The sequence below is a fragment of the Pteropus vampyrus genome, unplaced genomic scaffold, assembly GCF_000151845.1.
Source record: "Pteropus vampyrus isolate Shadow unplaced genomic scaffold, Pvam_2.0 Scaffold18, whole genome shotgun sequence".
NCBI classification, from domain to species: Eukaryota; Metazoa; Chordata; class Mammalia; order Chiroptera; family Pteropodidae; genus Pteropus; species Pteropus vampyrus.
In genome coordinates this window covers 10,273,137-10,290,211 of record NW_011888799.1, presented here as the reverse complement: position 1 = coordinate 10,290,211, position 17,075 = coordinate 10,273,137, and the positions used below count along the sequence as shown (strand labels likewise).

The window sequence follows — 17,075 nt, the reverse complement described above, 5'->3', positions numbered from 1 at the left end:
ACTGTATTTAATCATTTCAGGAACTGCCAGACTGTTTTCCAAAGTGGCTGCGCTACTTTATCTTCCCACCAGCAGTGCGTGAGGGTTCCAACTTTTCCACATCTTGCATTTATCTGACTTTTTGATTCTAGCTATACGACTGAGTATGAAGTGGTATCTCTGTGATTTTGATCTGCATTTCTCTAATGATGTTGAATGTCTCTTCGTGGACTCATTTACCATCTGCATATCTTCTTTGGAGAAATGTCTATCTGGATCTGTTATAGACTAAATGCGTGTCCCCCAAACTACAGTGTTGGAGCCTTAACCTCTAAATCTGATGGTATTTGGAGGTGAGGACTTTGGGAGACATTTAGGTTTAGATGAGGTCATTAGGGTAGGGCTCCAATGATGAGATCAGTGTCCTTATTGGAAGACAAGAGAGACCGGGTCTCTTTTTCTCTCTGTCCACCACATGAGGACACAATGAGAAGGCAGCTGTCTGCAAGCCAGGAAGTGGGCCCTTATCAGAAAGTGAATCTGCTGGCACCTTGATCTGGGACTTCTCAGCCTCCAGAAATGTGAGATGTAAATGTCTTGTTTAAACTACCCAGTCTGTGGCATTTGGTTATGGCAGCCTGAGCTGACCAATGCAAAATACTTTGTCAATTTTTAAAAAGATCTTATTATTAATTTCAAGTGTATAGTACATTGGTTAGACATTTATATAGTTTCTAAAACAATCCCTCTAGTGAGTCAATTTTTAATTGAGATATTTATTTTTAATTATTGAATCATAAGAGTCCTTTATATATTCTAGATACTAGTTCCTTTTCAGACATGCGTATGAATACAAATATTTTCTCCCATTCTATGTGTTGTGTTTTCACTTTCTGGATGATATCCTTTGAAGCACAAAAGTTCTCAATTTCGGTAAGGTCCAACTTATCTTTTTTTGGTTGCTTGTGCTTTCGGTGTCAAGCCTAAAAAAGCCTTTGCCAAATCCACAGTCATGAAGATTTAGCCTTATGTTTCCTTCTAACACTTCAATAGATTTTACTCTTAATTTAGGTCTTCAATACATTGTGAGTTGATTTTTGTAGATGATGTGAGAAAAATATCCAATTTCATTATTTAGCCCGTAGCTATTCCGTTGTCCCATTGCCATTTGTTGAAAAAATGATTCTTTCCCCCATTAAGATGGTCTTGGCACCTTTGTCAAAAATTACTTGGCCATATATGTGAGGGTTTATTTCTGTGTTCTCAATACTGTTCCAGTGTATTATGTAGCTGTCATTATGCCAGCACAACATAGTCTTTTTCTTTTTTTCGCTTTTAGAGAAGCTTTTTTTTTTTTAAATTAATACATTAATTCTAATTAGCTTCAAGTATACAGTACATCGGTTAGACATCTATAGAGTTTGTAAAACGATCCCGCCAGTTGCTCCCTCCCTCCCCTGGCCCTCCACTTGGCTGGCATATTAATGCTAACTACATTCCCTATGCCGTGCTCCCCATCCCTGTGACCATCATCAGCTACTAATTTGTACTTCTTTAACCCTTCACCCCATTCTCCTAGCCCCCCAAACCCCGCTGCCCTCTGTCCATCACTAAATTGTCCACTATATTTGTGAGTCTGTTTTTGATCCGTTTGTTCTTTTTGTTCCTTAGATTCTGCAGATAAGTGAAATCATATGGCATTTATCCTTCTCTGTCTGACTGATTTCACTCAGCATAATAATCTCTAGGTCCATCCATGTCATTGCAAATGGTAGGATTTCATTTTTTTAAATGGCTGAGTAATATTCCATCATATATATGAGCCATGATCTACCCATGTCAAGACTCTTAATTTAATTACATCTGCAAAGACCTCTTTTCCTTAGCAGATAACATGTGCAGGGATTAGGACTTGACATTTTTGGGTGGCCATCATTCAGCATACTACAGTCGTTATCCTGTCTACCTGTAGTACCCTTTTCTTTCAGTTTCTTCGTCCTCTTTAACACATCACGGTGTTATGAGCCAGAAATCACAGATGTAGACCGAATATATAAGAGAAATATTTTTTGTCACTGGAATTACCTAACCTCCTAAAGTTGTAACGCCTGTATAGTGAATCTATACTAGCTTAACTTTAAGAACATATAAAAACTCTTCTACTTCATAGCTCTGACCCTAACACAGTGTTGATGTCACCAAATTACATCTTTATACATTGTATGTCCCAAAACATGGACTAATAATTTCTTTTTACTACATTAGTCTCTTAAGTCAAAAAACAAACAGGGCAGCTACAAACCAAAGTCACAACAGTATTAGCTTTTTTTTTTTAAACTTTATTTATTTTTATTTATTTTCTTAAGCGAGGCAACCCTTGGTTGATCTCACAGATTGCAAGGACCTTGTCAGCTTACAATGCTATATTTTTTATTTTTTATTTTTTACGCCTACAGCCCCTGGTCTTCCTAAGTGGTCTCCCGTCCAAGTGCTAACCAGGCCCGACCCTGCTTAGCTTCCGAGATCAGACGGGATTGGGCTTGTTCAGGGTGGCATGGCCATAGTCAGTTCGTTTCTTAACACTTCTTAAGAACAAGTTTGGGAGAATTCTCTATGCTAGAGTTTTGTCCTTTGAAAAGAAAGGTAGTAATTTGTTGAAAAAAATATATCAACTGTCAAATTATGAGAAATTGGCTGCTGAAACTTGGCACTATTTTGAAATATTCAGAAGTAAATTGAAACCAGTCTAAACCAGGAGTGCAGTTTGATTAGAAGCTTTGTCTCCAAACTCCATGAAATAAGGTTAGGTGATTTCAGAACTGACATAGCTAAGAGGGATATTTATGTGTGGCTGGAGGAAGCAACAATCATATTTATGTAGTAGATGCAATTAAATTCCCAAAGGCTAGAATGTGGGTTGGCCCACTGAAAATTGGCCTAATTTTGAATAGTAAATTCACAGTGATGATTACTTTTATTATAATGAGACTGCCTACCTTAATATTTTTTCTAATGGCATAAAAATCTATATCAATTGCCAAAACCTTTTGGGATGATTCATCAAGTATACTTTTACCCACTGTAACTTACTAATACCTAATTTATTAAGATTATCACATGTTCCAAACTAAAAATGGGGCTAGGTGATCAAATAAAAGATTTTAATTCATAAATATTATTCATTAAAAAACCTCACGTAGGTATAAACTAAGAATACATGTATTTAAGTGTTCTATGAGTTGTTCTTATTTAAATAATAAAATAACATGAAATATTACCTGCCTTAAAGTCCATGGTTATTGTATATAACTTAATATTAGCTTTAGTATTAAGTTAGCTTTATATTAGCTTTAAATAAAAACGACTTACATATTAACTTTGAACAAAGACAAACAGGCTTTTTTTTCCCCTCTCAAGTACTAAAGACAAAATTATTTTCTAAATCTTTAAAGATTTTTGGATAATCTTTTATAGTAAGTTAAATTATCGAGTAAAACAACAGATACTTTGCTTTTGAGTTAATTTTTCATTTGGGTATATCTTAAAAGTTTTATTAATTTTTAAAATTTTACCTCCCAAAAGCATACAGATGTTCTTTTGTTAGACACACAAGAATGTATAGTTTAATACAAAGATTAGCCCATGCACTTGTCTAAAATATGTCACATCAACCCAGAAAATGTTAATACACTTGCAAAGGTGAGCCTTTGTACCCCTCATCTCCTGTGCTGAGAGAAGTAATATTTAACTCCCACATGGAGCTGCAAGATAGGAGAGTAGTTATTTTTGTAGCTTTATCTAAAGGCTTTCTATTATTTTAATATCTTCGAGGTAGAATATCTTGGTTGTAGTAAAGAACAATTGCAGGGATCTCATTAGAATGTATATCACACATGATACTTTCAAAGAATGTCTGTCTTTTTAGGGATTAAAAAAAAAGGTAATTTAGTGAAGATAAAATGGACTTAAGCAAGCCTTGTATTCTTTATCTAACATTTTACTGACATAGTTCAATAATTATCCCTCATTGTGGCTTTGAGGTAGTTGCCTTTCAAATAAAGGAAGGACAGGCATGGGAGGGGAAAGAGGAGGAAAATGGGGAGAAAGGTCAGAAGGGAGGGAGAAGAAAGAGAGAGAGACAAAAAGAGAGAGAGCACAAGAAACAACCAGGCCAGAAGAGTAGGAGAGAGAAGAGGTGAAGCCAGGAAGAGATAAGGAGAATGTTCATATAAGACAATAAGATGTTAAGATCTGATTCATCTTCAGTAGGGATACAAGGGTGTCGCTTTTGTTTTATCAAAAGATTAAGACACGGGCTGACTTCATACAACTGCAATGTGTTGTTTCCACATTCTTTCACATTGTTTTCACATTCCTCTATACTTCCTTGAGATTTGTGCCCCAAATTGTTTCCATTAGCTCAAAAAAGATACAATCCTCATTTCCCATCTTCAACAAATTGAGAAGTCTAGTTGGATTGATAAAACAAGTAACAGTGGTAAAAGGCAACATGTATTCATTATCAGAAGAGGCCCTTTTGAATACAAATTTGATACAATCTTGGAAAATAAAGCAAAATAGAAATTAGAAAAATGGAGTTCATAAATGGTAACACTATCTCCAAACTGCATAAATTAATGGCATATTTCCTGGAAGTTTTAATCAACCTCATAATGTAGAATTCTGCGATTACAATTATGTGGATAATTCAAGAAAGAAATAAACCAGCTTTTGCTTAATGTGGTGCTACATGTGTAGCAAATAAAAAATTCATTTGGTTGGTCAAATAATTTGGCCTTTGTTTTCAAATTAAAGAAAAAAAGTACATGGGATGGTGTAAAGATGAAAGTTAAAAAGAATCTCATGAGAGCCAGTTTGGAACTCAAGTTCAATACAAGAAAAGTGATACTGAGCCACCAAGGTCCTCATAATCTTTTCTTTGAAAAGAAAACACCATTTAGCCAAGTACAAGATCGGATCAGCACCAGAGTGTGTTAGCACTTGAACTTACTCTAGCACTCAGGAATCTGCTGTTACTTACCTATAACTTTAAGTAGAATATTATTATTCGTTATGTCTTAATGGACAAAACCACAGTCCTTCATGAAGAAGAATGAAGTGTCATATCTCAAACTGACCTAGATGCTACAAGGCAGATTGCTTAGAATTTAAGTCTGGAAATAAGGGAGTCCTCTTCCACTGCCTAAGTGAAATCCGATTAGAAGGTGTACCTGATTTATCTCTCCATGCCTATCTATTCTTTACTCAATTCCCTTAACACCCTTGTTTTTATCGTTTTTGTTGATGAGTCAGTAAGATTTTTTAAATATAATATCAAATAGCCTAACTAACCAAGAAAGCAGACATAACCCATAATTTTATACCAAATAAGAGTCAATGTTAAAATTTTGATGACTTCCTTTGAATATTTATATGTGCATATTTATTTTTACATGATTGAGATCATGCCGTATATAAATAATTTCGAGGCCCTCAGCAATTATCTTGATTCTTCAGCAATATCTTCTATGTTGTAATGCTCTATGCTGCATTATTTTTTCCCATTTTATTTATGTGCTTTGTTTCAATAACAAAAGTGTAAATTCTTCCAAGGAAGAGACTTTATCTTCCATTTATTTGTCCTTATCTTGTTTTCTACACATAGTCTAATTACCTTCCTAGGCACGCAGCACAGATATTGTTTTAATTTATTGAATTTATGGGAATCACTAGAATCGGTAGATCACTTTCAACAACCCCTGCACCTCCAGAAAGTAAGCTTTTCTCCAAGAATTCCTCAGCACTCCAAAAGAAGTGCTACTTTAGAAAAAAGGCCCAGGTGTGGGGAAAATGGATTTTCAAAATAGCATGCATTCCGTAAGATCTGAAAAATCTTTTTTTAATGCTCATATAATCGATTAGGTAGGTCTTGGCTTAGACAAAGCAATAGAAAGGCAAAAAATTATTCCATGCCTCCTCTCCAGTGCCCATCTCCATCCCAAAGACATGCCTAAAGTTCATTTTTCACACTGCAATCGAAGAGAGCTTTTGAATATGCAAATCTCTATGCCAACCACCAGTGTGCATCTCTGCATTACCCTTCTTAGCCTCCATTGTATATTTCAGTCATTCTCAAAGTCCCCAGAACACAACATGCTTACTCTTCTTTCTAGGCCTTTGCACATACTGTTTCTTGTGCTTGGAAGACCATTTCTCCACATGACCACCAACCAAATTCCCCATCTTCACCTGGATAATTGTTGTTTGTGCTTCAGGTCTCAGCTAAGATGCCATCTTCTCTGGAAAGCCTTCTTAGTCCCCGCTAGGCTACTCAATCCCTACTTAGTGCTCCCTTAACATCTTGTGTTAACCAGTACCATGGGGTTTATACATATATATTTTCATTGCCTGCCTGCTTACTTATTTTACCCCATCTCTCACTCCACCCCAGAGCCAGAGACTTTTGAAAGATAAGAATTGTAGCTGTTCACCACTCTATCTTTAATAGATGGCTGATACAGAGACACAAAGCGTGTGCTCACTGAATATTTCTTGAGTGAATGAACGACTGCTCGTCTTGCTTGTTTTCACCTGTGTGTCATATCCTAGGGCACCCTACGAATTCACCACACTAGTGCCCCAGTAGGTACCTGCAGTATCTATGCTTTTGATCTGCCTTAACTTTCCCATTTCTGGGAGGATGTTTCGAACTCTGTTCTGAGGTTTGCCTCTGCAGGTTGTCAGTCTGATCTGCTTTTCCACTTAGAGGTGCTAATGGCCCTGGTGTCACTCTTCTTATATAGCATGTGGTTGTAAATTAGTCTTAACTAGAGAGAGTTTCTTAACCCAAAAGAAAGTCTATGCTGGGGCCACTTTCAGTCTCTCTCCTGAAGGGAGCACTCTGCTTAGGGGCTTTTGGTATTGCTCAAATGCTCCCACAAGAGTGATGTGTGTGTCTTTCCTTTCTGTAGAATAGCATCAGAGATAAATGTCCTTTGATATATAATACTTGCCCATGAATGGTCATTGTGATCCTTTTGTGAAAGACTGACACACAATAGTAATAGTAATATGGCAATTTTTGAGATAGGGTCACAGTTACGAGTTACAGAGAAACAAAAATTCAGTGTCATATGCCTAACATTTAATGTAGATGTTAACTCTATTTCCGCACGTTGTTTATAAATTTGTGTAATGATTTTGCATAAGTAAAAGATAAATTACAAATATTTATCCTATTTTGTGATAAGTAAACCAAAACAGTAGACAGGATTCTCATGAAATAGAGATCCGAAGATAAAATAAATTTTACTGTCGAAGAAAAAAATTCATTCACTTGGGCTACTGAGAGATGACTTACATCTAGGTAAAATGGGGCAAATTCTTGACCTTTTTCCATTTGAATTCTCAAAGAAAGGGGAGAAAAAGCTACTGGGTCCGGAGTAAAAGAAGATAAAAAGCCTCTTGTTTCTAAGGAAATGAACATGGGCCGTCTGTTTCTCCTTTCTTCTTATTCCCACCCGCTCCCTCCACCATGGAGGACTTCTCTAGCTTACTTTATGGTGTCTAATGACTTTACCACAGGTGAGTCATTAAATACAGAGCTAATAAAACCCTTAAAGATAATATAAATCAAAAACTTTTATTTTGGAGATGAGGGAGTCAGCATTCAGAGAAATCAAGCAGCATGTCACATAACAGAATTGGAACTTGCAGCCCTATTACAAACGTTCGCTGAAATAATCTTAGATGACTAAGTGAATAAAGAGTATGATTCAACTAAGTTTATGGCATATTTTAATAGGAATAATACCCAACCCTGTCTAAATACTATTCTAAGTGTTTTACATTTATTAACACACTTGATCCTCACAATGCCTTATGATTCTTATTTTAACCAATAATAAAACTCATGTCCGGGGAGCGTAAGAGACTTCCATAGCTTGTCAGTGTTGATGCTGGGACTCTAAGTGAGACAGCTGAACTCTTGAGTCTGTGTACATAACTGCTATGTTGTACTTCCTTTCTTTCAAGTATATCTATAAATTATTCAAACATATGTGCAGTGGTGTTAAGAGCATGAGCATTGGAATCAGAAACAGGAATCAAGTGATTGCCAGTGTCACTTAGGAGCCATATAACCTTATTCACATTACTTCTTCTCACTTGGCTTTGAAGGGAAGAAAAAATTCCCCCCTTCCCCTCACGGTTCTTATTGCTGGTTTAATAATTAAAATGACATAAGGTAGATTAAGAGGAGAAAACCAAATTTAATATATACACATGGGGAATTCACATAAGCACAAACAATTCTAAAGACAGTAAGGCAAAATGAGGTACATTAAGTCCTCACTTGATAGGCTCTTGGAAACCTAAATGAAATGACATATAATAAAACCAATTTTATCACCGGCTAATTGATATAAACAAAAGTTAAGTTTCCACGGCATATTTCGGGTTACAAAAACATCACTAAACTTCTAAATAAAGACCCAAAAACACTTCTAATATTAAACATGGAATTAAATGTGAGCTATACATACATTTAAGAAAAGTTAATAAAAATAAGAAAATGATTTTCCCATCCAGTTTAGGGTCACAGTGGCCAGAGCTCAGGGCACCAGCAGGCCACCCAACCTGGATAGGAACCCTTCCAATGCAGGTGCACTCACACTCACCCACACTTAGGGACAATGTAGACATGCCATTTACCTCAAGTGCACATCTTTGGAATGTGGGAGGAAACCCAGGTCCCTGGACAAAACCCACACAGACATGGAGAGAACATGCAGACTCCACATAGACAGTGGTGCCAGCAAGGGATCAATTTTTTTCCCTATCAATGTTATAATGAAATAACATTGAATGAAAAGATGTTATTGGAGAACCTGCTGTGTGTGTGTGTGTATCATTCTGGACTAAGGAGAAATAGATAGGGGATTGGAACTTCAAAGGAAAATAAAGCAATTCAAAGGTGGATGAAAGAGTTAATGTTTAGTAAACAAATGTTTGTTGTGACATCTAGATACAATGTGACACAGAGAGGACTTTGGTCAAAGGGCCTTGCTAGGTTCCTCCCTGTCTATTACATCTAGTTCGGATTAAACTATAGTTTAAACTATCTGTGCTGCTAGTGCCAGTTCCTTCCCAGAACAGGCCTTCTATCTTAAATTCTTTTAGGCAGTTAAAGGGACGCTTAAAAGCTCTTCCAGAGTTTTCTGGACTTCAAATAATCAATATCCCAAAGAGGCATATTTTGGGGTGGCAAACTCTGTTCCCTTTCAGCCTATCTGTCCTCGTTGGTGACTTGAGGCTCTCTAATGTAGCACTTTGTCATAGAGTGGGAGAGTTGCCTAGGATAATGCAAATAATGTTCTTCTGTCTCAGAACCAAGTCTGCCACATGTGTTAAAAATTTCCAACCAAGTCTTAGTTTATATGCTGGCATGCTTTGTTAAAGTTCTTATTTCATTTCAACAACACAGAAACCTTATTTTTTACCCTTCTTCTTTGAAAACAAAAAACAAAAAATGTGTGACTGCACTTTCCTACCTTAGTAATATGCATAAGAAATTTAATTTATGCTTGATTAGGATATTTTAATGTTTTAAAGCCTTCATTTTGATTTTTTCTTTTAAACTAAATGTATTGTAAGAACTCGCTTTCTCAATATTTGCTAGTTTCAACTAAACATGAAGCCTGGAGAGGAAATTCAAGATAATTGACGATTTTATTTAATCCTGGTTTGTGCGTATACTTGATACTAAGAAGATCAACTAATGCAATAAATATGAGGGAAAATCTTGTTTAAACAGACAATCAAACAAACAACAACAACAACAACAAAAATACCTTACCATTCCTTTAAAAATATCACTATCTACCATACATAGGAAGATAGTATTTTCAATAATTAAAGACAACTGACCATCTAAGTTTCTAACATCCTTGTAGGGTCTACCTCATCAAGAATCAATGAAATCTGAATTACAATTGTCTTGGACAGAAACTGTATTTCCAAATTATCTTGCAGTCATAGAAAATATCTAATGTCAACCTAGCAAGTATATTGAGCAGATATGACATTTACTCCCCTATAATTACAAGGCACCACGAAGTAATTATTTCCTGCACAATTGTTTATGACATTAAAATCTCTTTCCTCTAATATCTCTTTAAGAATTTATTCTTTGATCTAATCTTTGAGAGTTTAATTTCCTTTTCCACTCTAAAGGTGTGGTTTAGGTGGGAGTAATTTTAAGAGCTTCAAAGCAATAACTGTAAACTAAATGAGACCTAAAGAACCCAAGATTTTTTTCCCCGCGATTACTGCTCCTGGAGAGATAATTTGTTGAGATGTTTCATGGCTGTGAGATAGCATCATGACCTATAATTCCATTGATTCACCTTGGGACAATTTACCTACCAGAAACTGACAGCTGACATTTTTTTAATGCTGCATCAAGAACCAGAAATACTGCATGGACTTCTTAAATGAGCTCTTTCCTTGAGAGTCACTCCAAATCATGATCCACAGGGCAGTGAGAGTGAGTGCTACAAAGTAAATCAGTTACTGCTCTGCTTAAAACTCACCAGTGGTTTCCTATGACAGGACAATTAAGTCCAACTCCTTAATAAGGCTTTCGTGGCCCTTAAAGAAGAGGTCCTGCTTTCTTCTCTAGCCTCAAATCTCATCTTTGCAGGGTAACTTCCTTCAGTTCCTTGAACATCTTGTGTTGTTCTTTGCCTCAGCTGTATGCACACAAATCTTTTTTCTAAGTACTCACTACATCCTCCTGTTGGTTGGCCAGCTTACTGCACATGTTTGGTGTGCAGTGGAAATAGAAGAGGAAAAGTATTTGGGGGAAATGTTACATTAGACTTATCGGATTGAAAAAAAAAAGGCATCAAGTTTGTTTTCTTCTATATCGACCTCTAATTTCTATATATCTCTCTTCATCTGAGGTCCTACCATCCTCAGCTACTTTGAGCTGTCGCTTACTGTTCTTAGCAAAGTAGTCTCTGAAAAATAATGTGTGATTAGCTGTATATACCTCAAGGTGAATTCACCGAGTTAAATATTATAAGGTGTTTATAATATATCAGGCTTTGTTCTAAGCACATGGAAATTATCAGTGAGCAATTAGGAAAGGTGCCAGCTCTCAATGAGCACACACTTTAATGGAAGAGACAGAAAAGGAACTATTAAATGATTAAATAAAGATCACTTTGGATAGAAATCGTTAGTAGGAAGTGAGGCAATGTGTTAGAGTGTTTCTGGGAAGAGGTGTCTAGTGTAGACCATGTGGTTCAAATGTTCTCTTCAAAGCTAAGATCTCCATGAGGGAGTAGCTTTGGCCCTAAGAAGACTAGGGGAAATCATTCCAGGCAAAGGGGATGGCAGGTGCAAAGGCCCTAAAGAGAAAATTAACTTAGTGTTTTCAAGGAGTAGGAAGAAAGGCCAGAAAAGCTGGAGCAGAGTTTGTGAGGAGACAAGGTCTGAGGGCTCAACCAGCAATGGGCCATGGCAGAGCCTTGCAGGCCTGGTAAGGGATTCTTATTTTATTCCTAGTGTAAATGGAAGCCAGTAGAAGGTTTTAAGTACAGAAATGGTGTAATCTCATCTGGAATTGTGCAAATATGTTCAGGCTTTAATGTGGAGAACACATTGAGGAAGAGCAAAAGTAGACAAAGGATGAGTTAGGGACTTCATTTCATCTCATGTTAATGATGACAGTTCAGGTCAGTGAAACACTGATACAGGAGAGCATTGAAAGTACTATGTTACCATCTTGTTATATTTTCAAGATTTATCTTCATTGAGACATAAAAGTGATTTCTGCATTTAAAGGAATTTCAGAATTTGTGTAGGAGGTTTTACTGGGAAAGGAGGAAGCTGAATCAACGTATGTGTTAAATGAAAGGGAATTGGTTTAGAGGAAAAGAAAATATTGGAAAAGGGGACTCTTCAGGTGAAATAGCTTTAATAATAAAGAACATTTAGTGGGCTTCTCTGAAATCACCCCCTAAGATTCAGGAAAGTACTGGATTTGGAATCAGAATAACTGAATTGGAACCCTGGATTCATCCCTTTGACTGGCAGGTTTGCCTTCTCTGAGCCTTTAGGTTTGTTCATCTATTAAATAAAACAGTTCTACTCAGTGATTGGTAACATTTTGTCCAGATGTAAAATTAATCAATTAATGGCTCTGTTATAATGATATCATTTGGACATTTATCTCTTCAGAGTAGCTTTATAGATGGTATTTTCATAGAATAATAGAGTTGAAAAATGTCTTCAATATCACAAAAATATTTACTCGTATACTCATATACGCTCATTTTATAGATGAGAAAACTGAAAGATAGAAGGGGAGATGAACCAAAGTTTTCTTATCCAATTAGTGTGAGATGCACTCAGCAACCCAGATCACATGACTCCTGATTAACTACTCTCTACGTTAATCCCATCTAACTTCTTACAAGTCCAGAGGACAATTACAATATATCTTAAATTCTTTCTTTGTTTCTCCTACATAGAAGCACTTATGAATTGGTTAGTTTGGTAAACTAAAGAACTCTTTTACCGCCCCTTACAAAATAGTGGAACTTTCCCTTGAAAATAATGTATAAAAATCTATTTCTCAGAAGTGTACTGAGTAGGATGATTGAGCCAATAGCTTGTCCCAGACATGGACCATTCAATAGAGATTTCCATTTGAACATCCAAATACTGTTTACTTTCTTCTGGTACATGGAGAAAAGCAGATTAAGAGAGAGAAACTCATTCTATTAGTTGTATTGCTTTTAATATAATGGAATGAAAGGATACATTTTATGAAGTAATTTTTGTAAAAAATGAAAATTAGACACTCAAAAGGGAATGAGCAGTTAGCCAAAGCCAATTAAGATCAGTTTTTTAAAAGTCTATATTTCACTTTCTTTAAAATTTTGACTTTTGTCCAGGCACATTATCAGCACCTTCTTTGATCCACTATAATCCCCAAATGAGGCCTGAGGGATGCATAAATCTTTGCTGCTAAAGATTCCTGCAAAATCTTTTTGATTATGGAAATGAGTAAAGGCAGATGGAAATTCACAGTCTTAAGTGAATAAATATAGCTTTTAAAACACTCTTTCTTTCAAATAATCAAAAGCACAAGTCAACATTACAGACAATATTTCAAGAATGAGAAATAAGAGTGGAGCTAAAAATTATACCAAGCTAAAAACAAAAATAAACAAGCTTAATTGAGGAGCAATATGTCCTGGACTGAAAGAGTAGAAATTATATTCCACAACCTCTCAGTGTCAGGGCAGGACTCTTACTTTTTCTTCAAAGCTTTCTTATCTTTTCACTTGCAGCTCATTGGAGAACCCAGTCAGGCTTCATTGAGAGAGAGCTTTGGGAATCTACAGCTGGAATTTTAGTTTGATATTTATAAGGGAAAAAAAAAAAAGATGACTTGGAAGTGGGAGATACACTAAGCCAAGGGGAAAAAAACCCTCAAATCAAGTTCTTAGTTAGAAATATATTATTCGTTTATAGTTTGTCAGGTTGCGTTAAGTAGAATTTGTTTTTATTGACTATGTAGGGAAAAAAATGAGCATCTGAAGTGACTTTGAAATTGTTTTCTCTCAATTCTTGATGATCCTACTAACAGCATTTGTACTCTCTGTAAATTTCTCTACATTTTGTGTTTGACACCCACTCTCAAGTTTTAGGGTTGCTTTTAGTGCTCGTTAAGAATACAAATACAAAAAGTACCTCAGATGTAGGATTCTAGACTAAACAAGTCCACAATAATTGTTACACATGCCTACTTGAGTATATAAAACTTCACAGTTCTGTGAAAACAAGCATAGTTATCACGCTGTTAGGGTTGTTTCCCTTACATGCTACCTCCTAGAAAGAATTGTTTTCTGCTCTGACTCTAATCCTTTACATCCTCAGGAGATGAATGTCTTGCCTGATCTATTAAACACACAATCTATTTATGGCATAAAATTACCTTTGTGCCTGTGTCTCAGTACCTGAAGCACATTTTCAATGTTACCATCTTGCAACCTGCTATTGGATTCAATATTCCATCTGACTATTATTGCCATTGGAGTAAATGACAGTGTGGCAAAAAGAAAATGTCCAAATTGATTAAAATTTAGCAATGGCTTTCTTCTAAGTGGTAAGGCGCGCTGGTTGAGAGTTACTACTCTGAACCTGTTTTGGCAACTCAATGTTCTTCTCATGTGTGCCTTAAAGAGGAGGGATTGCTTCTCTTAAAAGTAGCCTACTCTACCTTATGTGAAACTCTGAAATTGAGATGACTTTTGACAACCCACCTGAAATCTCATTAGTTTTATATGGGTGGGGAGGGGGCGGGGAGTTTGTCCACTATCTTCTGTGGTAAAAATGTTAATCTATGACTGAGGCAAGTATCTGGAAGGAAATTGTAGTAAATGGATAGGTGCTCACATTGTATTTAAAAAACATTTCAACACTATAAGATTAATTGTAAAAAGAACAGTATTTTTCTTCTACTTACTTTGTGATACATGGTTGTACCCCAGAATATAAAAAGAATGAGTATGGATGCTTGCAGTGTGTGTGTGTGTGTGTGTGTGTGTGTGTGTGTGTGTGTGTGTGTGTGTGTTGGTATAGATATGTGTGTAGGAGATATGTGTGTTAATCCTAGAAAGTTTAGCATACATTTATTACATGAAATGTTGACTTCTAACTTATTTTAACTTTTAAAATGTTGTTAACTCATGCCATGCTTTACTTTGAGCTAAAACTGAATCATAAACTTGATCCTGCATAAAGGAGTTATAATAGATTGTTACAGAAAGAAATAGTGGGAATGAGAGTATGGATGAGATCAAAATAATATATATGTACATTTCCTATGCATGTGACAAGACTTGTGTAGCTTCATAATACTTTTTGCATCTTTTCTAATCCTGATCATCTTGCATGGTATTCCATGTGGCTCTAAAAAGTTCAATATAAAATCCTAACATGTCACTCCACCCACATCAGTTTCACAATTGCTAAAGCCTATCTTTGCCTCCTTTTGTGCTTCTTCCTACATAGAGTAAGAATCCGTTCTTTAGAATGTGCATCTCTCTGGTAACCTAAATCTCCTCTTTTTCTGTTTTCAAGGATGGGAGGAACAGTTTTATCGGACACCAACTGGGCGGGGTAGTGGAAGTGCCAAACAGCAAGGACCAGCGGGTCAAGTCAGCCAGAGCCATTCAAATCACCTACTACCTCCAGACCTATGGCTCTGCCACCCAGGACCTCATAGGGGAGAAGTGGGAGAATGAGTTCTGTAAGCTTGTAAGGAAGCTCCAGGAGGAGCACCAGGACCTCCATCTCTACTCTTTAGCATCCTTTAGCCTCTGGAGAGACTTTCATAAGACCAGCATCCTGGCCAGGAGCAAGGTCCTGGTGAGCCTCGTGCTGATCTTGACCACAGCCACTCTCTCCAGCTCCATGAAGGACTGTTTGCGCAGCAAGCCCTTCCTGGGCCTCCTAGGGGTGCTCACAGTGTGCATCTCCATCGTCACCGCAGCAGGGATCTTCTTCATCACTGATGGGAAGTACAACTCCACCCTGCTGGGAATCCCGTTCTTCGCCATGGGTAACTATCCATCCTTGTGGTAATCGGATTCTTACCGGTACGGGGCAAGGTAGTACATTTCTTGAATTCTCAGGTGGAAATCTGTTTTAATTTTGCATTGGTGTGTCCATGTGATTATGTAAAATTTTACTTGGGTGGTGTCTGTTTCACCTTATTGGACCTTTCAGGAAATTATGGGCTGACCAAGCCATTTTCTCATTTATGTTGGGAAATTTAATGCTTTCAAAATATTTTAAAATTGTACAATATCGTAATTCTCTACTCATCTTCTTTAAAAATTATAGGTCAAGGATTATGGGGTACAGATTTAAGGAGATCCAAAACCTTCAAACTTTTCAAACAAAACTTTATGGTTTACATTTATGTGAATTCTCAAGTTGTTGGTGATAAAGAGCAAATATCATGATGGGAAAATTCTGAGAATCACCGATATGTTCTAATCTCAAAGAACTTTTTAATTAAACTTGATTAATTCATTACAAAGTTTTTGCAGAGAATATATTCCATTTTCCCACCTCTATATAAACTAAAACTTTCCTGCTGCTACTTAAAAATGTGTCTTCTATTTTTTTCATCTCTGTTGAAAAAAATTAATGAACATCTGAGCATCCTCAGTCAAGACATCCGTTCTTGTAAGTTTTCTCCCAGATATACATAAATTGTCTAGAAAAAGGTGTGTGTGTGCGTGCATGCACGCACACACGTGTGTTCTTGCAAAAGAGAAGATCAAGTCTTGGAAAAGTGATTGATGGCTCAGCAACAAAACTGATGGAGCATATCAGAAAAGAGATGATAATGGTGATAACCACGGCATTGCAAAAGAGTTCTGTCAGCTGTGATATAATTCCCTACATGTAGCGATTTGGAAGAAGAGCTGTAAAAATGGCCTCTACGTGGTGAACTGACATGAACAAGAGAGCTTTAGCTGTAAAGTAATTGCTTTTTGCTCCCCAGGTTAAAATCAGCTCTAAATTACATATTTATTATTAAATGAAAAAGACATAGGAACGTGGTCAGAAAGTCTTCTAGGTGGTCTGGACCCTTTTTGTTTTCACCTTAACAAACGTTTTCAAGACCACTGCAAAGTGTATTCATATTGTAGGTACTGACATTAAACTTCTTTATCTGGAAATCCAACTTCATTGTGGCCCTGTTAAGTTAGTTCATCTCAGTAAGCCTCAGTTTCCTCTCTCGTATAATGAGATTAATAAGTGAACCATCTTCAAAGAATTGTTTTTTGAATGTAATAGAATATACCTAAAGCTAATACACTCAATAAGTATAATCAAGTTTTAGTGGTTAATCTGGTGCTCGGTAAGTACAGTAGATTCAATGATGAATAAGAAACAGCACTTGGCTTCAGGAAGTTGAAAGTCTTCCAAGATTTGCGAATCATCTTTAAATGCATGTTCATCTCGTTAACAAAAAGTGTTTTTCTTTTTCTCAAAGTACCATA

General features: G+C 36.4%; 1 protein-coding gene and 1 pseudogene across 1 annotated transcript in view; one reads left to right on the top strand and one right to left on the bottom strand.

The window, feature by feature from the left end:
- Nucleotides 1–17,075, top strand: part of PTCHD4 (patched domain containing 4) — a 188,087-nt gene that overhangs the window by 40,594 nt on the left and 130,418 nt on the right. The window contains exon 2 of the mRNA XM_011354796.1: nucleotides 15,139–15,619. Coding sequence (XP_011353098.1) covers nucleotides 15,139–15,619 — 481 coding nt within the window. The remainder of the gene's footprint in view (nucleotides 1–15,138; nucleotides 15,620–17,075) is intronic.
- Nucleotides 2,427–2,545, bottom strand: LOC111736233 (annotated as a pseudogene).